We start from the raw sequence: 23,101 nt of genomic DNA on the forward strand, positions 1-23,101 counted from the left end.
GTTTACTGTTTGATTCCATTCATGTCATATATTTAAAAGGACTAAATTACTGAATGAGAACAGATAAGTGGTTGCCAAGGGTTAAGGAGAGGTGGGACAGAGTGGGTACGGCTATAAAAGGGCAATGTGGGATCCCTGTGGTGATGGAAATGCTCTGTATCTTGTCTGTACTAATATCGATATTTTGGTTGTGATATTTTGCCATAGCTTTGGGGGAAATGGAGTCAAGTATACACATAATCTCTCTGTATGATGTCTTACAACTGCATATGAATCTATAATTTCCTCAAAATAAAGAGTTTAATTTTTTAAAGAACAACCTTCTTAAACAATAATCAACCAATTCTGGGTAGCATCAGTCCCTTTGCTTGTTGTTTCCTTGAATCACCACAGTCCCCTCTAGCCCAGACTTCCCCTAGCCAGGCCTCTTCCTTCACTGGCTACCTTAAGCGTGTGTGTGGTGACTGGGAAGCACACCAGCTGGGGTGGCATTGCTCCCAAGTAACCAGAGGGCCACGAGGGGTTGGGATTAACTCCTGCAGGGTGCACTGTACGCATCAGGATGAGGCATGCCCCTCTCTCCCTACCACCATGCTTCTTAGTGGTAGGTTGTAAGCCACTCAGTCCTTTTCAATTCAAATCAACAAATATTTACTGAGAACTTCTAAGCTAGCTGGTGTGCTAGGATGTAAGGATAAACAAGCCTGCTTTGGTAAGGGGAGCAGACATTGAAGTAGATTGCATTGAAAGTGCTGCCGAGTTCGGGACTGAGCCCAGGAGCAAACATGCCAAAGCATAGAAGGTAAAAGGTCAGCTTAAGCATGTAACATAACAATCTATCATTCATTCATTCAACAAACTTTGAGCACCTACTCAGTGCTCAGTGCTAGAAACAAAAAATGGATTCAGACACTTCCACTTAAGATTAGTGAGAAGGCAGGCTCACAAATAGACAAGTACACTCCACTGTGGCAAGTGCTGGGGCTGAGGAGAGCACTGCAGGACCTGTGGCCATGAGGATGGATGCCAAAGGAATGCTACTCAAGAAAGAAGACTCCACTTCGCATGAGATCAGTGCTGATATCCAGTCCTGGGTGGGGTGGAAGTGAGACTTTGATATGGAGCAAGTGGAATTATACAGCCCCTCTCAGCACTCCCCTGCAGTCTGACTACACCATATTGGGTTGCATTTGTCTCAGTGCCCTCTCGTAAATCAAGTTGATACATTTATAGTCATGTCTGATGAACTGAATGTGGGCATGAGAGGAGAAGTGAGTGGACAGACACAGTGGAAACCAGATGAAAGCCAGGAATATCAGCTCTTGAGAGAAAAGAAAAGCACTACTCATGAGAAACAGTTGAGAAGGCAGATGTCAGAATCAGCAGCAGAGACTTCAGTGGGAGTTTACCTACCACAGTATAGTTCCAGCCTATTTGAATACATCACTCAGACCTAAAACCTGGGAGCATCAAGCCTCCTCTGAAAAGGAAAGACTATGAAATTATAGAAAAAACACTATCGCTAAGAGTTCAAACAACATCTCTGATGGAGCTCCTGAGCAAGTAGGCCAGAAGAGAAAGGCCTTTTCCTCCTTGTTGGGGAGAGGGGCGATTAAGGGAGATCAGCATGATCCAGGGGTAGATCAGTATCAGGGTGGGCCGGCGAGGACAGCATTAGAGTAAAAAGCATCCAGAGGCAGGCAGTGATCACCAAGAGGCAGAGGCTAAGAGCATACACCCCAGTGGTATGGCCAGCCTGCCACATGTGAGGCTGGTGTGGAGCCTCATCTCAGGGAGACAGAGCAGCACAGGCAGCCTCAGTGCAGATACGACAGGCAACAGGGAATAGCAGCCAAGAGAAATGGTCCAAGGAGTGGCAGAGGGGCAGGCTGCAGTGAGTGTCTCATCTGGTGTCTCACCTCTGTAGGGACTTCAAGGGAGAGGCACAAAAAAGGAAAGGGCCAACGGCCATGCAGTGGATTTGGAGACAAAGAGAATAAAGATTTTCCCTTTGCAATCCACAGCCTGGTAGAGTCAGGAAAAACGTCATTTGCTAATATCCCCTCACTTCCCAAATTTGTGTTTTGTTTTGTTTTTTTTTTAAATTCCTTGCTCTTCAAAATTTGCTATTGGTATCATTAATGGGCAGAAAGAATCCCTAACACACTTGGATTCACCTTTCCATTTAAAAAAATACACCAATTGTATTTGAATGAAGTCACAGCCACCCAAGCCAACCACTGCAAATGATGTCACTTACCATGGCACAGCACTGTAAATCAGATAAATCATAAGAATTTTTAAAGTTTGTAGATCATATTGAACTTGGCTTAATAGGCCTTCTCTTCAAACCTCTGAAAGGATGGGTCATAAAGACGTAATTAGTTTATATAGACTGTCAAGGTTCATGGGGGACAGCTGGCCTTTGATGTCTCGTCTGTGATTACAGGCAGCTACAAGATAATAAAATCAAGCTCTGAACTCATGCCAAGGTATTCAGTGATCTCACTCTGGACACTCTGCCAAGCAGAACAAACTATAAATGGCTGGTTGCACTCTTGTTCTTTGGTTTGTGATCTCAAACAAGTTCACTGAGACATTTAGGACTTTCAGAGGCCCCAAATTCCCATTAAAGTAAAACCATTAACCTTAAAAATTCATGTTCATAATTAATATTTGTGGTGGGCTACAATTCCAGGACTATTCAATATGGCTACTGTAGTAAGCCACAGAAATGGCTTCTGGAGGAGAAATTTGAACTGGTATTAACTTGTCTAAGTGTGGTTATTAAACAGTGCAATTACTGGCAGTAGGAGCTGGTTCTCAATATCATTGATTTTGCTGTGATGATTGCCAGTTATATCTTTTTAAAACACAATCTCCTCATTGTTTTCAAATTCCCAGTTCATTCTTCTCTATGTTGCCATCTTATCTGAGCTGTCTTGGGTCCTTCATTCTTCTGCAGCTTTAGTGATGCTCCATGCACCCTTAACACAGTAAACTATATAACAGGTGGTTTTCACTAGGCCTCTTTGGTTTCCAAGGACAGAGCCATTCTTACCCATCTCCAAGAGATAGAGTGGATAAAAATGCAACAACAAAGATGATTTTGTGGAAATTCAGGATCAGTATGACACCAGGACCACTCAGGAACTGAGGCTATCGTTCCCTTCAGGGACCACATACTCCCTCCCCTCTGGGCACATCTGCTTCATCTGCTTCTCTCTGAGACCACTGTCCTCCCCTCACTCTGCTAACAGGGTACTGCTAACTGCAGTTTGAGCATGTTATGGAAGCTTCATCTCCAACAGTTGCCCCCTTCCCCACATGCCCCCCACCATCTCCATTTGCCCTGCACGCCCATCCTTTTAACTTCTCAGCATTCAAACAGGAAGCCAGTTGCACTATTTGATCTTTTCAATCCAGCTAGCAAGTTAGGTTGCAGCTTGGGTCAGGTGCCCACCCCGGGTCCAATCACAGTTGGTCAGGTAGGCTGGGTCATGGGGCTTGGAATTTGACCACCAGGGCAGTAAACAGGGAAAACACCATAATGTGTTTGCATCATTACTTGTCGATGAAGCATGCCATTGATTTAAAGTCTCTGATATCCCAGAATGTCTTTAAGCTTGCAGCTTGTTGGATCTTAAAGTGTTCTTCTAACAGAAAAAAAGAAAAGTGGTTGGGGGTTTTGCTCTTTATTTTTTGTTTCTCCTGATTCATTGTATAAAGAGCCCTGACTTTGCAGTTCCAGGTTTGAACCACTGTCTTGCACTGAGGCTGGACAGAATCAGCCACTGATGTGAAGACAAATGAAACTGAGAGTTTTCTTAGGGACTGAGCCTAGGATCCTGAACTTAGGAGGATTCTGCAGACTCTTACCAAGTCCACCGGACTTGGGATGTAGCAAAACTGAATAATGATGAAAGAGAAGAGTGGTCAACAGGGAGCAGTAGAGAACAATAAACACAGGAGCCCCTTTTAAGGAGCAGAATCACTCTCAAAATGTGTCAGGGGTACCTGGCAACATTTTTCCAGCAGGATGTCAGAATTGCTATGGGCCACACCAGTGGTAGCTATGTGCCTCCCATTCTTCTCCTCTTGGAGTGGGAGTCTTATTGAGTTTCCTTCCCCTGATATATATGTATGAGAAGAAAATTGTCATTTATCAGCCTCTGGATCAAAAGGAGTTGCATCTAGTTCTGATAAAGATCACAAAATATTGATCTTTAAGCCAGATGCCATGATTGGATACATTTTGGGGGTCCCCAGGATAGGGATGAGCATATTTTACATGAAATAAGGGTGTGAATAATTGTGACCTACAGTTGAGCTGTGATGGAATGATTGCACTGATAACCCTACACCTGCCCATGCCCTGTGGTAGTTTACTCCTGCACTGACTCTGGGCTTGGCTATGGGACTTGCTTTGGCCAGTGGGACAGTGATACAGTTTGGCTCTGTGTCTCTACCGGAATCCCACCTACAACTGTAATCCCCAGGTGTCAAGGAGGGGACCTAATGGGAGCTGACTGGCTCATGAGGGTGGTTTCCCCCATGCTATTCTCATGATAGTGAGTTCTCATGAGATCTGGTGGTTTCATAAGGGGCTCTTCCTCCTTCACTCTCTCTTTCACCTGCCACCACATGTCTGCTTCCCCTCTGCCATGATTGTAAGTTTCCTGAGGACTCCCCATCCAGGCAGAACTGTAAGTCAACTAAATCTCTTTCTTTATAAGTTACCCAGTCTCAGGGAAGCTCTTTATATAGCAGTGTGAAAACGGACTAATACAGACAGTAACAAACTCGTCATAAGTAGCTGCTTGCCAACGTGCTTTTACATTTCTGTACTTGAAGGAATGAGCTCAGGGTAGCCTGCTGGAAGAACACATGGAGAACAGTGTCATCCCACCGTACAGAACAGCCAGCCTATGACCTACTCATTAACAGAGGGTGGAGACATAAACAAGCCCAGCTGAGATCAGTTGAGCCTGGCTCAGATGAGCAGAGCTGCCCAACAAGCAGGTAGACTCAGAAGAAAGAAGAAATGGTTGTTGCTTGATGCTCCTAAGTTTTGGGGTGGTTGTTGCACAACAATACTTGGAGACATCTGGGCTGAAATTACTTCACCACTACTACTGTGTTCTTGGCAAATTATATGATCTGACTTAACATCAGTCTCTCCTATAAAATCATAATAATGCCTATTTCAGAAGATGGTTGTGAAAATTAAATTATGATAAAGTATGTGTAAAATAATGCCTGGTGTGTATAAACATTAGCTAATTTTCAGTGCCGTTGTGTACAAGTTGTTTTCTGTACAACGATATATGGCCCAGGGGACAAGTAGGGGCAGAAATCCACCTTTCTCTACTCACCAAGCCATGTGCTCTGGAGTGAGACAGTGTCCATCTGTAAGAAGGGGCACCTGTTTCTAATTTGCAGTTAGTATATGGGCTGGCACCAGATCTGCTATTATTATTGATTTCATTATTCACTTTCCATCTTGTTTTAGTATAGTATTGTCATTAACTCAGAGTCCCAGAAAACTTGAAATTCCTATGTCCAACTTCTTCTCTCAAGCTATGTCCTAGGGCCAGTGCCTCAAGTGTTCTAACCTGAAACTCCACGTCTCCTGTTAGGGTGACCAACTCACTCTGGTTTACAAGGACCTTCCTGGTTTGGGCACTAGAAGTCACACATCCCAGGAAATCCTTCCTTTCCAAGCAAACCAGGATAGTCCATCTCCCTGGGTGTCCCCTTTCAACCTTAGTGAGGGAAAATGGCCCAAAAGTTTCCACTGATTGTCCCCTAAACATTAGTTTGGCCTAAAGCAGAACCTAGCAATAGCCTTCTTATTAAGAAAGTCCAAAAGCTCTAGGTAAGGCTCACTGGTGTATGGGTGTGATAGGCCTTGCTGACCCCATCCCTCACCTTCTACCATCAATCAGATCATGAAACCCATGGTCCCTGCTGTAGGTATTTACCTGTGACCTTTTACCCTCTTCTTCTTAGCTGACTGAAGCCTGCAACTGTCCTCCTTCATCTGTGCTCTGGCTCTTAGTCCCTCCTCCAGCCATTCCCTTGAGACATCCTCTTCAGCTTTGCTCCATGGGCTTTGTGCCCTCAGAGCCTGCCTCTGACCACTCAGCACAGGAGGAGCTGTGTGTGTCCATCCTCACAGGTTCCCAACTGCTGCCAGTAAACTCCCTCCAACCAGGACGCTGTGTACAGAACTGGGGCATCAAGGTTGAGCACAGAATATGATGGAAAAGTACACAACAGAATCTTGTAGGTGAGAGGCAGTAGCCCAGATGGTGGATTCCAGATAGGTCTGAAGCTGATTTTCTGCAGGGAGGGTGATGAAGCCACATGACTGTTTGGGAAGCAGAGTGGGATGCCAGGGGACACCCTGCCTTCCGGTCCTCAGGAATGGCCCCCAAACAAACCAGCTTGAAATGCAAAGGCACATCTACTGTGAGACTGATGTGGATGGCATCTCTGCCGTGATGTCCGAGCTCAGAGAGCTGTGAGGCAAGACAGAGTGAAGAAGGCTGGGTACTGTGCTCATGATCCTGAAGGTGCTGGACAGGGAAGTGAGGTCCTGATGTGGTTATTCCACAATATCCCATGTGGTTCTCACTCACAGACCTCTTTCATCATTTTTGCTGCTTCCATAAACTGCCTAAATATTAGTTTACTTACAATTTGTTTTAATTTGGTGTTTTTAAAAACTCGCGTGCATTTATTTTAAAAGAGAATGACTAAAATGAAAAGCCAGCAATCCTTGCCTTGAAGAGAATAACCTAAATAAAATACAACTGAATGTTATTAAAATTCTAGCTTGATGTTGTTGCTTACTGAAGGCTTTGTGATAGGACTTGCTCCCTCTTTGTCAAAAAGCGAGACTAGCAACATTTGAGTGGTGTTGAAGATATCTTGAACCTCCCAAGCTGCACCTTCCTCCTGGACATGATCAGAAAGAGAATTTAAAGGGGAATGACTCACTCAGCATGGGATTCAGCACTCTTTAATGTCATGTCTGGGTATCATGTAAATCTTGTACTTCCAATGAGATAAGTCCTACACCCTGGAAAATTGGCAGAGGAGAAAGAAGGCAGGACTTGGAGTCTAAAAGTATGGAACTGAGTGGCAGGGCTGATCCATCCTGGCTAGGTAAGCTTGAACAGTTTTTGAAATTTCCCTAAGTCTCAATGTCCTCACTTGCAAAACAGAATCCTGATAGCTGACTTACCTGTTCCACAAGGTTGGTAAGGTTTGGACATAAGTGTGTGTGTGTGTGTGTGTGTGTGTGTAATAAAAGGACACACGGTTTGCAAGAGTCTGAAACTATATCTTGCAACTAATAGATTACTCCATAGGGATGCATTATAGGTAGAATTTAAGAAAATTTATTCTCAACTAACTGATATTTATTTGTAGAATTCTGTACAATTTTCAAACTATTTTCCCTTACACATTATTTAACTGACTGTCCCACACCATTACACTACCCAACGATCTAGGCAACATAGCTTGATAGTACAAATGGGTGATCAAGCCTTAGAACAAACTCAAAATTTTCTCTTTTAAAAAAAATCACAGATTATAATTTGCACTATTGTAATCAACCCAAATGAATCAAATACTTGTGGCTTACTGATAATAATACAAATTTCAATTACTCTGATTACTCTCATTATCATTGCTATGATTATCACAACTATGATTTATTGGGTGTCTACTGGCTACCAGAGAGAGCTCTAGGCACTTTGCATTGGTATCTTACTTAATCTACATATTAACACCAGGAATAGGTACTATGATTACCCCCATTTTAAATATAAGGAAACTGTCCCTCAGAGTAGTTCAGTGACCTATCTGAGATCATACCGCTAGTAAGTGGCAGAGTCTATGTTAGTTTGGGTCAAAGCCTGTGACCATTCACAACATCTACCTTCCCTTCTCACCATAAGACACGTGGCCACCCCAAGCATGCGGGAGAGGCTTTGCCAAGGGTCTATCCCAATCCCTGTGGGAGGGTCTTTGCCATCAGACACCTATAGGGCCTGAGGCATGAACAAGACCCTGAGGCAGGTCCAAAGATAAGAAGGCAGATAGACTAGCAGGCCCTGAACAAAAGGACAAACAGAGTTAACCATGTATGAAAGAGGATTCCCAGCTGCAACCAGCACTGTAACCAGCTAATCAAAACCAGGCCAAATCATGTCCCAGGCAATTTTCTGGGTAGCCCTCAGAGAGTCACCCAGCCTGAGAAGTCAGCCAATTATGCCTGATCATTCTCTGCAGCCCTGTCCTTATAAAAGACAAGTCCAGACCAGCCCAATGTAGACAAATGAGCAGTTCTATCATCTCTGAAAGGCAATCTAATTCCCTTCAAATTTAAAAGTCTCTACAGTTTCCTAACAGGCCTCGGTGGGGCATAGGTAGAAATTAATAAGTTCATGGTGTGCCCAGCTTGCTTTCATTATCATTTTTTTCCATGCAGCAGGCAGGATTTTCATTATTACTCAAGGATTTTTTTCTGTATCTGATTCTAAGAAGGTCAAATCTACAGAGCTCAGACACTGGGTTGAGAATTGAGTCAAGTCTAGTGGACTTGACTGAAGTCTGAGGGAGGTTTCATTTACTGAGCATTGGCATTTTACTAATCAGGTGGGACAGAGATCAAAAGAAAATATCATAGGGAAAGAGAACTCAGAGTAAGTGCTGAGAAGCCCTGGTTCTAGATTCAGCCCCAGGCTAGCCTGTTCTGGGATGTTGGGCAAGTTGCTTAGCCTCTCTGAGTTAGTTATCTCCCCTGCCAAAGTGGCAGGGAGGAAGGTATGGAATAGGAAACTCAAATTTATTAAACTTCTGTATCTTGGATCATTGCAAGATGTGTCATAGACACTCTTTAAATTTCATCAAAACAACAAACAGCTCTGGAAAGCTTGTATTATTTTACAGATGATGACAGTAGGCTACTACTAAATCATACCATCAGAATGCACCTTATGAGGGCCAGTGACTTGGGTGGTGTGAATGAAATTGCAAACTCATGTAACTTTTCTGGAAAGCAATTTAACATGTTTCACAACCTTTAAAACGTTTGGCCAATTAACTAAAATTCTGGAAATCCATCCAAGCAACAGAATCTGAAATGTGGACACATGTTATAATAAAAGAGAATTGGAAATAGACAAAGTGCCAATCAGAGAATGGTGAACTCCAGAACATTCATTAAGTAGGAAATCATGTAGTCATTTAAATAGTTGCAGAAAAATATGTAATAAATGGCAAATTTTCATTACTGTGAAAAAATAAGTAATAGTATACAAAATGAGGTATAATAACAAGTTTTTTTTTGAGATAGGGTCTTGCTCTGGGGTTCAGTGGCACAACCTTGGCTTACTGCAGCCTCAGCTTCCTAGGCTCAATTGATCCTCCTACCTGAGCCTCCTGAGTAGCGGGAACTACAGGTACGTGCCAACACACCCAGTTAATTATTAGTAATTATTATTATTTTGTAGAGACAAGATCTTACCATGTTTCCCAGGCTGGTATCAAATTCCTGGGCTCAAGCAATCCTCCCCTCCCCAACCTCCCAAAGTGCTGGGACTATAAGCATGAGCACCCAGAGTGATCGCAATTTTTGAATGAAAAAAAAAAAGTAGAAAAATGACAAGAAGGAAATAGACTAAAATGTTATACCTCATGCTTTTACTGTGTGTTTCACTGTATTTTCCACAGTTTCTACAATAAATACTTATATATCTCATTTGTTATTGTCATAATTAGGAGATATACCATAAAAGTTATGTAAAATCTTTGAATTTTGCAATTATTTACAAAATGCAATCATAATATTTAAATGAAAATCATGTAAGATCATGTATGATTCTAAATGATATATTGGCAGAATCTATATGTAAAACATTTTTCTTAAAAAAAAAATTAAAGGGCCAGGCGCGGTGGCTCAAGCCTGTAATCCCAGCACTTTGGGAGGCCGAGATGGGCAGATCACGAGGTCAGGAGATCGAGACCATCCTGAAACCCCGTCTCTACTAAAAAAAAATACAAAAAACTAGCCGGGCGAGGTGGCGGGCGCCTGTAGTCCCAGCTACTCCGGAGGCTGAGGCAGGAGAATGGCTTAAACCCGGGAGGCAGAGCTTGTAGTGAGCTGAGTGAGATCCGGCCACTGCACTACAGCCCAGGCGAGAGCGAGACCCCGTCTCAAAAAAAAAAAAAAAAAAAAAAAAAATTAAAGGGGGAGACACATAAGAGAAATAACAGCACAAATGGTATGGATGGAACTGTCTTCCACAAAGCTTAGAGCCTATCTCCTGGGCTAAATGAGAAATAAAGACCACTGGGAAAGGGGTGGGAAAACTGACACACAATACAAAAGCAGCTGATAAGGGAGGACTAAAAGCTTCAGTTGACTTCGAGGAGTGATGGAGTTGGCAGATATGAATTTTTCAATTTTATGAGAATGATAGGGATCTGAAATAAATCTTCGGTATTTTCTTTTTAAGATAAATGTTTTAAAATAAATGCCTGCAGCATGGATGGATGGCTAGTGCCTGTGTCCTGTCTTAGAGCTGATCATAAATAACACTGAGAAAAATAGCTCTGGCCATTCTAAAAACCACCTTTATTTTTTACTCCTAAGAGCTTGGAGGATTATATTTTGATGCATTAAGCTAGACTCTTTTAAGGCAGCTGCAAATAATAGAAGTATAGAAGTTAACTTTAAATGGAAATAACTACTCAGGGCTTGGCTTAGAAGGAAACTATGGTTTCAAGAAGTGCATCTAATGGTCAGAATACAAATTCAAGTTTAAAGGCATTTGGTGGGTTTCTGACTTAAGGAAATCCTTTTGTGAGTCTTCAGATGAAATATTTAATTCTTCTTCAGCCCTATAACCAACAAACTTTAATAACCTTTTGTAAATCCAAACTTTCAAATATCAGATTTGCTTGAGGTATTTTTTTTTCTATTGTGGTCTGTACATGAGAGAGCTTATAACTTTACTGTAGAACAGCTTATTCAACGACTTCGGTTTCCTTTCACCATGAGACGAGATCAGGACATTAAAGGCAGACATACAATCAGACACATTGCTCATCTTTTATAGTGCCAGCCTCAGCACACTGCAATGACTTCATGTCATCTGATTACTTCCTGTTTGTCATTTATTTTCTCTGTCATATTTGAAAGAGGGGTCACATATTCAGATGGAAAGGTGAATGAGAGGATCTTCTTAGTGGAAGGGCCTCTGCATATAGGCTGTGAGGAAAGGGGCTGAGGGAAGTGAGGAGCTCATGCTCAGTGGAAAAAGGAAAACCACTACTCAGCTCTGTATTTCAGACTTATCAAGATAAACCATAATCTTGCATTTTTATGCTAAATCTCCCAATTTCTAAACGTTGTTTCTACTTATTTTTTGCTCTGTCACACAGGATAGAGTGCATTTTGTACATAGTTCACAGCAGCCATCTAAAATTCTTTGAGTCAAGTGATTCTCCTGCCTCAGCTTCCTGAGAAACTAGGACCAGGCAAGCACCACCATACCCAGATAATTATCATTATTATTATTTTGTAGAGATGGGTTCTGATTAGGTTGCCCAGGCTTATCTTGAACTTCTGGTCTCAAATGATTCTCCTGCCTCAGCCTCCCAAAGTGCTGGGGTTACAGGCATGAGCCACTACATCTGGCATCCATTTTTTCAAGTGCATAATAAAGCAAACATTTCCATGACCCAAACATTGTTACTAATATTTGTTTAAAAATCTCATTTCCAGGGGTTGCTGATAATTGCTGACTAAACCCAATACCATTATTAGCTATGTCCAAGAAAGAGATGTGTTGGAGTCTTCCTAGACTGGCAAAGAAGATACTTCATCTTTTGTGGTAAAGACTGCAAGGAGTTTATACTTTCAACTGGCATTTGGTAAAACTGGGACTTCTGAGGGTGATTGGGAAATGTGTGGAAATGCCTCAATTCTAAACATCATGGAAGTCACAGGTACCCTCGGTGGTTTTCATTCTACATAAAATAAAGCTTTCTTCTGAGAGTAGAGTATCTCCCTCTTTGCAAGAATGCTTATGGTTTTATCTTCACATAATACTGAACTTCCCCATTTAATACAACTACCTTCTCACTCCATACTTTATAATATTCCATAATGAAAGTTGTCTTCACAGAGCTTATCTCTTAGAAGTGCAAAAGAACCCCTTTTTCTCTGCCCAAGTAGCTCATAATGTAGCAGGCAAACTGTCAGAAAAACATAGACTTCATTGTGGTGAAAACCTCAGCCCGGCACCCATCTATCATAAAGCAATCTTCTAGAAATCTTGAAAACCTTCATTAAATTTCCTGTCCTTCTCCTGACAGTTATAAAATGTTAACAATATTACTCATGATGCAGGCATCTTCAGAAATCCTTTGTCTAATCCCTCCTCCCACTGCCATGACCAGTCCCTTCTCTTTGCCAAAATCCATGGAAGCATGAGGCATAGCCGAGTTCCTCACTCAGCCCTCCTGGGGCCTACCATTTGAAGAGGGTCCAAGGAGGAAGCAGACGTAGCCTTGATGATAGTGAGAGGCTCTCTAGCCCCAAGAGGGAAATATGGCATTGCCTTTGGATTCCTCCTCCAAAGACACACCCACTTGGAAGCTCAAGAACAAGACCCTGTGCCACTCTTAGCAGATATTTCCTGGTCTTTCTCTCTCTGTCTTTTCTCTTGGCCCATTTACCAAGCTGCAAGTCTCCATTTACCGATTATATGTGGATAGTGGGGACAATGGATTATCTCTTTATGGGTAAAATTCCCCTAAGAACCTTACTAGCCCAACTTCTCCAACTCTACAGGCCGCTTCAGCAATTTACCACTCATTAGAAGAAGAAACAAGGGTCTTGCACTGGAGGCAACATGAAGGAAAAAACAAACAAAAACACAAGGATAGCCAGAATCCGTCCCAGAAATAAGAAGAGGCATACAGCTTTAACATCACAGGCTGATCTAGAGATGCACAGGGTGGTGACAATAGCTATAAAGCTATATTCTGGGCTTTGTGGAGGTTTCACAGCACATCTTCAAAGTGAGCCAGGCCCAGCCGTACGAAGCCATAATCTCACCTGCAAAAGGAACCGGTGCATCTTTATCCAGGGCTACCAGTGGTGGATCCAAAATGACTGTGTCATTGTTCTCGGTTATGACTCCATGATATGAAGTCTCGATCCATGGCTTGTGCTTATTGACTAGAAAATAGGGGAAAGAAAAAACAAAAAGGATCATTATTTAAATAACAAACCCATAATAATGTATTATTAAGATTGTATATTTGCCCAATCATAGGCTTTCATCCAACAATCCCATGAGAGACATGGAGCATGTTAATCCCATTTTAAACCCAGAAAACTTCAGAGAAGTGCAGGGAGAGGTTCAATACCTCACCCAAGGCACTCAGAAGGTGAGAGACAGCATTGACTATCAAACACTGTTTGTTTTGCCTCTAAGACCATGGTTCTTCACCTCATCAAAATCCCATTATTTGTATTTCTGGATATCCAGTATAGATAGATATTATTGAGGACTGATTGAAAGCTTTAATTCTGTAATGCTACCATCTATTAATAGATGTTTCAGAGTTAAAGTCCTTTATCAATCAATAAACTAGCAGTCACTACTATGTATGCTCAGGTTTCTGACCTCAACCAAATCTGATCCATCATTAGAAATTACTGCATTTTATATACATGTATACATACACATATGTATAAATATCATTATATATGCAAAGATACAACAGATATTTGAATATTTTCTGATCATTTAAAAATTGTATATCTCAATGGTCTAAATTATCTAGCAACTTAAGTTGTTCTTCAATAATTTCACTAGCTGAATTAAATATTAACCAATGAACAATTAATACACTGAAAATACATATCAACTATATTTTACGGGTTGAATTGTGTCCTCTACATTAAAAAAATACATTGATATCCTAACACTTAGAACCTCAGAATATGAATGTATTGGGAGATAAAATCTTTACAGAGGTAATGGTTCCGCATCTAATATGATTAGTGTACTTATATAAAGGGAAAATTGTGGTACAGATATATGCACACTGAGAAAATCTCATGTGAAAATAGAGTTGTGTAGCCCCAAGCCAAGGAACTATAGGAAGCTAGGAGAGAATCCTGGAATGGAGCCTTTCCTAGAGCCTTCAGAGGGAACCTGGACCTGCCAACACCTTGATTTCATATTTCTGGCATCCATAAATGTGAGACAATAAGTTTTTGTTCTCAGATACCCAGTGATACGGTTTGGCTCTGTGTCCCCATCCAAATCCCATCTTGAATTGTACTCCCATAATTCCCACATGTTGTGGGAGGGACCCAGTAGGAGACAATTGAATCATGGGGGTGGTTCCCCCATACTGTTTTCCCAGTTGTGAGTAAATCTCACGAGATCTGACAGTTTTCTCAGGGGTCTCTGCTTTTGTGGCTTCTTCATTCTCTCTTTGCCTGCTGCCATCCATGTAAGATGGGATGGTAAGAGGTCCAATTAAACCTCTTCCTTTTGTGAATTACCCAGTCTGGGGTATGTCTTTATCAGCAGCATGAAAACAGACTAATACAGTAAACTGGTACCAGTAGAGTAGGGCGTTGCTGAAAAGATACCCAAAAATGTGGAAGTGACTTTGGAACTGGGTAACAGGCAGAGGATGGAACAGTTTGGAGGGCTCAGAAGAGGGGAAAATGTGGGAAAGTTTGAAACTTCCTAGAGACTTGTTGAATGGCTTTGCCCAAAATGCTGATAGCAATATGGGCAATGAGGTTCAGGCTGAGGTGGTCTTAGATGGAGATAAGGAACTCGTTGGGAACTGGAACAAAGGTGACTCTTGTTATATTTTAGCAGAGACTGGCAGCATTTTGACTCTGCCCTAGATACTTGTGGGATTGTGAACTTGAGAGAGATGATTTAGGGTATCTGGTGGAAGAAATTTCTAAGCAGCAAAGCATTTGAGAGGTGACTTGGGTGCTGTTAAAAGCACTCAGTTTTAAAAGGGAAACAGAACAGGTAAGTTTGAAACATTTGCAGCGTGACAATGTGATAGAAAAAAAATCCCATTTTCTGAGGAGAAATTCCAATCAATTGTAGAAATTTTCATAAGTAAGGAGGAGCCCAATCTTAATCCCCAAGACAATGGGGAAAATAGCTCCAGGGCATGTTCAGAGGTCTTCATGACAGCCCCTCGCATCACAGGCCCTGAGGCCTAAAAGAAAAAAACGTGGTTTCGTGGGCTGGGCCTCTGAGCTATGTGCAGCCTAGGGACTTGGTGCCCTGTATCCCAGCTGCTCCAGCCATGGCTAAAAGGGGCCAACATAGAGTTCAGGCCATGGCTTCAGATGGTGCAAGCCCCAAGCCTTGGTGGCTTTCATGTGGTATTGATCCTGTAGTTGCACAAAAGTAAAGAATTGAGGTTTGGGAACCTCCACCTGAATTTCAGAACATGTACGGAAATGCCTGGATGCCCAGGCAGAAGTTTGCTGCAGGGGAGGGGCTCTCATGGAGAATCTCTGCTAGGGCAGTGCGGAAGGGAAATGTGGGGTCGGAGCCCCCACACAGAGTCCCTACTAGGGCACTGCCTAGTGGAGCCATGAGAAGAGAGCCACTGTCCTACAGACCCCAGAATGCTAGATCCACTGACGCTTGCACCTGTGCCTGGAAAAGCTGCAGGTACTCAACACTAGCCCATGAAAGCAGCTGGGAGGGAGGCTATACCCTGCAAAGCAACAGGGGTGGAGCTTCCTGAGACCATGAGAACCCACCTCTTACATTAGGGTGACCTGGATGTGAGACATGGAGTCAAAAGAGATCATTTTGGAGCTTTAAAATTTGACAGCCACACTGGATTTTGGACTTGAATGGCCCTGTAGCCCTTTTATTTTGGACAATGTCTCCCATTTGGAATGGCTGTATTTACCCAATGTCTGTATCCCCATTGCATCTAGGAAGTAACTAGCTTGCTTTTGATTTTACAAGTTCATAGGCAGAGGGGACTTGCCTTGTCTCAGATGACACTTTAGACTGTGAACTTTTGATTAACGCTAAAATGAGTTAAGACTTTGGGGGACTACTGGGAAGGCATGATTGTTTTTGAAATGTCAGGACATGAGACTTGGCAGGGGCTAGGGGCAGAATGATATGGTTTGGCTCTGTGTCCCCAGCCAAATCTCATCTTGAATTTTACTCCCACAATTCCCACCTGTTGTGGGAGGGACCCAGTGGGAGATAATTGAATCATGGGGCCAGTTTCCCCCATACTGTTCTTGAGGTAGTAAATAAGTCTCATGAGATCCGATAGTTTTATCAGGGGTTTCTGCTTTTGCATCTTCCTCATTCTCTTGCCTGCTGCCATCCATGTAAGACGGGACTTGATCTTCCTCGCCTTCTGCCATTACTGTGAGGCTTCCCCAGCCAGGTGGAACTGTAAGTTCAATTAAACCTCTTTCTTTTGTAAATTGCCCAGCCTTGAGTATGTCTTTATCAGTAGCAAGAAAATGGACTAATAGACACAGTTTGTGGTACTTTGTTACAGCAGCCATAGCAAATGAATACAGTATACTTCTATCAGCAGGTACTAATGAAGGGCAGAGAACTGAAATAAGACTGTGCCAGGATTTGGTGTAATACTCCAATGTGAGAACCTCATCTGGTGAAAACCCAGTTCTTGCCAATTCTTCCCCTTGTATGTCTTTGTTTGATGGGTTCTAGCCCAACCCACTCCTATCTGAATGGCTGCAGGGGCCTCCTGACTGGTCTCTCCATTGGAAATCTTGCCCTACTCTAGTCTACTCTGCACACTGGTATCAAGAGTGATCTTTCTAAAACATTAATCTGATTACTCAACTGTGAGTTGCTTGGTTTCTCTTTTTTAGTCCCCTCTGCCCATCCCCAAATATCCTCACAGAAGTCAGGATACAGAGTAGGTACATAAGAATCAAAATAACAGGTTAGAGAGGGGGGTCTAGAATAATCAAAATTGTTTCGATGCCAAACTTCACACCCTACTTCATAGTTTAAAAGGTGTGGTCACATATGCAATGCTTACCACAGCATCCTGTGAGGTAGGCATGATCATTATAAAGATGAATAAACTACGACCACAAGGTGTAACTTTCCCAAGGCGATTATATGGTTAAAAATTAATAAGCAGGAAAATCAGAAACTCATACTTTGTGATATCTGAGAAGTGCACACACACATAATATATATGTAATGCACATTATACAGTATATATTTTATATATTACATTACATATTTTTCAGTAGCCACAGCGAAGTGAGAGCTTATAGAATTGCGAGCAGCTCTGAGGCAGTGGCTCCTGTCCCCTTCCCACCTCATCGTCCTTCAAAAGGTCAGTTCAGAGCTGTTCCAGGAGCAGTGGCAGACTATACCAGGGCCACCATTTTGCTCCTTCTCACCCATTCCACAGCAATCACAAACTAACTGGAAAGCCGTCTAATGAGGCAGGGACATGTGCCTTGCTATTCTCAGGTCTTGGCCCCTGTAACTCATTTTTACAGATTGGACCATGCCCAGGGCAGAGAGAAGCTCTGGCCACTGCAGGTGTGAACTGGACAGTAGGCACATCCATTCCCACATTTTGGCATTCAGGCTGATGCTTCATTATGGACCCTGGAAGAATTACAACCACCCGGGGCTGTCCCCACACTCCTTTGCTCTTTTATTAGCCATCAACACAAATGCAATGTAAATAATTTGCAGCTGTTGGGAGAAACAATTAAATCTTTTTTCCCCTTAATTAAACCTAGGGGCCTGTTCATTAGAACTGTGTACAGAGCATACGCCAGGAGCTCATCCAGTGTTTCAGATTCATTGTGCCTATCTAAATGGTCTAAATTAGATAGTCTCAGTGGCAGGCAATGAAATCTAAAGTTGCAGTTCCTGGTTTTAGCCCTGACTTAGCCACTTCTGGCTGGTCCTATGTGAATTCGGTAGCGTCTCAGAGTTTCAGTTCCCACGACTGTAAAATGCTGATGGTGATGCTACTTACAGTGTTGTTCTGTCATTCATACGTCCTGTGCTAGACACACAGCTGCTGCTTTTTCACTACTCAAACTCACCACCCTGCTTGCTGGGCAGTGACAATGTCAGAAGGAGAGGTGATTTGCAGACCAACTTTAAAGTTGATGTTTTGGCCGGGCGCGGTGGCTCAAGCCTGTAATCCTAGCACTTTGGGAGGCCGAGACGGGCGGATCATGAGGTCAGGAGATCGAGACCATCCTGGCTAACACTGTGAAACACCGTCTCTACTAAAAATACAAAAAAACTAGCCGGGCGAGGTGGCGGGCGCCTGTAGTCCCAGCTACTCGGGAGGCTGAGGCAGGAGAATGGCGTAAACCCGGGAGGTGGAGCTTGCAGTGAGCTGAGATCTGGCCACTGCACTCCAGTCCGGGCGACAGAGCGAGACTCCGCCTCAAAAAAATAAAAATAAAAAAATAAAAAAATAAAGTTGATGTTTTTCCCTCATTAGGAAACGGGCTGACTTCCTTCTATGCACGGGTCTGCCTTCCTTTACTCCTCTCTGTCACTACTTCAGTTAGTTGGGTACCTATCACATATCAGGCATTTGACATACATATATTCATGAATCCTCACAACAACCCCATTGGGTAATACTTTATTTCTCATTTTGCAGGTGAGTCACTGAGGCTTAGAGGGATTTAAATATTCTCATTTTGGAAAGTAAGAATGCTAACATCCCCCAAATTTCTCCCTTCTCTCCCACATTCTAACTTCCCTTACATCAGAACTTTTGCTTTGTCAAGACTGATTCATAAACAAAATCACCTTCTATCCTTTATCTATAGATCAAGTCATCAAGGTTGCAAACCAATAACTTAATTTACATTAATTCGACTACGAAGATATCATTCATGGCTGAGCCAACTATTGTACAATGATTACTTATTCTTCTTAGTGGTCAAATGATCATTTTGAGGACAACATTATTTGCATCCAGATAAACTGGATTCTTTATTTTTTACTCCATCAAATGGCTGAATCATGTTCCATCATAGCTTGCATCACATTTGGAAGCAGCCTCCTTTGTATACTTTTGTTTCCTGAATTTAATGATTGCCTTTTTATATCTATTGAGTAATGAAACATAAAAATTCTTCTCTGAGCTCAATTATGTTATAGCTTTTAAATCATCCATCTATTACTCATTCTTCATCTGTAAAACAAAGATACTTATTTCTCAGGAATGTTGTGAAAATTTCACGAAATGATGTAAGCAAACATAGTACCCAGGAACAGAGCAGACATTCAAATACTTAGAACTCTCCCTACCCCATCTCATGATCCTGGGTGGCTAAGGTGGCACTCTCAGAAATATTCAGCCCAGCTTAATCCATTCAATAAATATTAATGGAGTATCCAAAATGTACAGAAAAACACACTAAGCACTGAGATAAAACGAGAAAAATATCCTTTAAAAAGCATCTGACAAAATTCAACATCTATCTATAATTAAAACTATTACCAAATGAGAAATAGAAGACAACTTTCTTAACCAGATAAAAAACTTTTACAAAAACCTATAGCTAATATCATACTTAATAGTGAAAGAATAAATGCTTTCCTTCCAAGAGCAGGAAGAATACAAGGACATCCACTCTCACCACTTCTATTCACATTGTACTGTAGGTTCTAACCAGTGCAATAAGCAAGAAAAAATATTAAATTGGAAATGAAAAAGTAAAATTGTCATTATTCACAGGGAACACAATCATCAATGTAAACATTCTATGGAATAAAAAAATGCTATTAGAACTAATAAGAGTTTAGGAAGGTCAGAAGATAGAAAGTCAATATTAAAAAAGCAATGGTATTTCTATGCAGAAACAAACAACTGGAAATTTCAATTTAAAAAATACTGTTACAATAGCATCAAAAACATGAAACACTTAGCAATAACTTTCAGAAAATATATGCAAAAGTTGGTACACTGAAAACCCTGACACTGCTGAAAGAATTTAAAGATCTGAAGAGGTTTTAATGGAGAAATATACAGTGTTCATTATTTGGCAGACTCAATATACTTAAGATGTAAATTTTCCCCAAAATTGATATATAGATTTAATGTCACTCCAATCAAAATTACCAGCAGGATTTTTGAAAGAATTAGCTAATTCTAAATGTACCTATAAATGAAAAAGACCTGATATAGCCAAAATAATTTTAGGAAAAAAGAACAAAGTTGAAGGACTTATACTACTAATTTTGAAACTTACTGCAAGCCTACCCTAATCAAGATAGTGTGGTATTAATATAAAGATAGACATATACATCCACAGAAAGAAGAAACAGTCCAGAAATAGACACATACATACGGTCAATTCATTTCTGACAAAGGTTCTAAGGTAATTAAATGGGGAGGAGAATAGTTTTTTTATAAAATGCTGTTAGAAAAAAATGAGTATCTATATGCAAAAAAAAAAAAAAAACCTCGTTCCACTGCGCTCCATAAACAAAAATTCTCTCTATAGGAGTCATAGTTCTGAATGTAGAAGTCAAAATTATAAAACCTTTAAAATAAAGCATACGAGGCCGGGCGCGGTGGCTCACGCCTGTAATCCCAGCACTTTGGGAGGCCGAGGCGGGCGGATCACGAAGTCAGGAGATCGAGACCATCCTGGCTAACACGGTGAAACCCCGTCTCTACTAAAAATACAAAAAAACTAGCCGGGTGAGGTGGCGGGCGCCTGTAGTCCCAGCTACTCGGGAGGCTGAGGCAGGAGAATGGCGTAAACCCGGGAGGCGGAGCTTGCAGTGAGCTGAGATCCGGCCACTGCACTCCAGTCCGGGCGACAGAGCGAGACTCCGCCTCAAAAAAAAAAAAAAAAAAAAAAAATACAAAAAATTAGCCGGGTGTGGTGGTGGGCGCCTGTAGTCCCAGCTTCTCGGGAGGCTGAGGCAGGAGAATGGCATGAACCTGGGAGGCGGAACTTGCAGTGAGCAGAGATCGTGCCACTGTACTCCAGCCTGGGCAACAGAGCAAGACTCTGTCTCAATCAATCAATCAATCAATAAAGGATACGAGAAAATCTTAGTATCCTTGGGTTAGATTAGAAGGAATCAAAAAAAGCATGCCCCATAAAAGATAAAATTGGTAACATCGAACTTTATAAAAATGATACAGTCTTATTTTCTTGAAAAACATTAAAAAAATTTGTAAGCCACAGACTAGGAGGAAATATTTGCAAAACATTTCATAAAGGTCTTGTATCCAAAATATATAAATAATTCTTTCAATTAAATAAGACAATTTGATTTTCAAAAAGCAAAAATTGAATATACCTGTCACCAAAATAAATATATAAACAGCAAATTAGAGCATAAAAATTTGTTAAACATCAACAGTCATTAGAGGCATGTAAATTAAAGCCACAATGGGATATCACACCACCACCACTTGAATGGCTAAAATAAAACTGACAATATCAAGTTCTGATAAAGCTGTAAAGTAATTGAAACTTTTAGACACTGTTGGTAAGAATGAAAGAATAATACAGTCACTTTGCAAAATAGTTTAGCAGTTTCTTATAAAATGACTCAGCAATTCTATTCCTAGGATTTACCCAAGAGGAATGAAAACATAAATTACACAAAAGACTTGTATAGAAGTGATCACAGAATCTTTATTTAGAATACTTAGTGCCAAACTGGTAACTAAAATGGCCATCAACTAGTGAATAGATAAACAAATTGCAGTATATCCAGATAATGGACACCCACTCAGCAATAAAAGAACAACTACTGATCCATATAACAAAACAGATGAATCACCAAAGCATTTCACTGGTGAAATGAAGTGAAAGAAGTCAGACAAAAAAGACTGCATGCTATTTGATGCCATTCATGACATTTTAGAAAACACAAAACTATAGGGCCAGATAGCAACAGATCAGTAGTGGCTAGGGCTTGGGGTGGGGTGGGATTTGATTGCAAAGGGGAAAAAGGGAACGTTCTGAGAAGATGAAACCATTTTTTATGTTGATTGTGGTGGTCGTTACACTTCTGCATGTGTGCGTTTGTCAAAACATATCCAACTTCACACTTAAAAAGGTGAATCTTATTCTGTGTAAATTATGCCTCAATACATGTGGGGCAAGAACAAAGTTCTAGTCCTCAAAGGACTCTCAGACTAGGGGGGTAAACAGTATGGTAAGAGGTAGGTAAGAAGAGGAACAGCAGAGTGCTATGGAAAAAGAGAAGTGCTGACTTAGTCAAGGTAACCAAGGATTACTTCCTGGAGAGAGTAAACTCTAAGTCATGAGCAGCAGGAATTAAGCAGGCATAAAGGATGTGGAGGGCTCCAGGCAGAAGAATGTGGATGGGCAAAGGCCCAATGATAAAAGCATTTAATATATCTTGGGGGAAATGTAAATAGTTTGGTTTAGCTGTAGAACAAAGTTTGAGGGAGCACGGCCAGACACAGTGCTGGACTGAGATGGCATTCCCATTAGCCAGTGCTTTTTGGCATGTACAGAAATTATCCAGGAGTTACTTCCAAACTCTGGCTTCATGGGATGCTGGAGAACCATCTCCTTTCCAGAAAGAAGTAGTGGCTATTGATGCCTGTGGCTTGGCTGTTACTCCTTATTTAATCTGTTCCATAGCCTGATGTTCCCTCCCTGAACAAAATGCTTTGTCTTTTTGTTCCAATAGAGTGAGGTTAGTCAGCTCATGCTTCGCTTCATTTGAATGTAACTTCAGAAGAACTAAGTTTTTATCAGTTCTTGACAAGATAATATCCCTGTTTTCTGCACATCCCATCTGGAGGCTGAGCTGTGTCATATCATGCCCCTTTAGGACTACTTCTCCCCCCTTTCTTATCTCTTTTCCATGATGTTTCAGCATTTGGAAAATGCCCGTGTCTTTGCACTCATGCAGAGGAAATACCAGTGTGATATTTCTGCTCCATTTACACAGAAATTAGGTCTTGCCACCCAATGTGCCTTTAACTAGAGCACAGATGCATTCCTCAG

General features: G+C 41.5%; 1 protein-coding gene across 1 annotated transcript in view; it reads right to left on the bottom strand.

Annotated features, from left to right (window-relative positions):
• Positions 1-23,101, bottom strand: part of CLSTN2 (calsyntenin 2) — a 625,554-nt gene that overhangs the window by 374,037 nt on the left and 228,416 nt on the right. The window contains exon 2 of the mRNA XM_033212488.1: positions 13,145-13,267. Coding sequence (XP_033068379.1) covers positions 13,145-13,267 — 123 coding nt within the window. The remainder of the gene's footprint in view (positions 1-13,144; positions 13,268-23,101) is intronic.

This window comes from Trachypithecus francoisi, unplaced genomic scaffold (genome assembly GCF_009764315.1).
Source record: "Trachypithecus francoisi isolate TF-2019V2 unplaced genomic scaffold, Tfra_2.0 Lachesis_group0, whole genome shotgun sequence".
In the NCBI taxonomy this organism is placed as follows: domain Eukaryota; kingdom Metazoa; phylum Chordata; class Mammalia; order Primates; family Cercopithecidae; genus Trachypithecus; species Trachypithecus francoisi.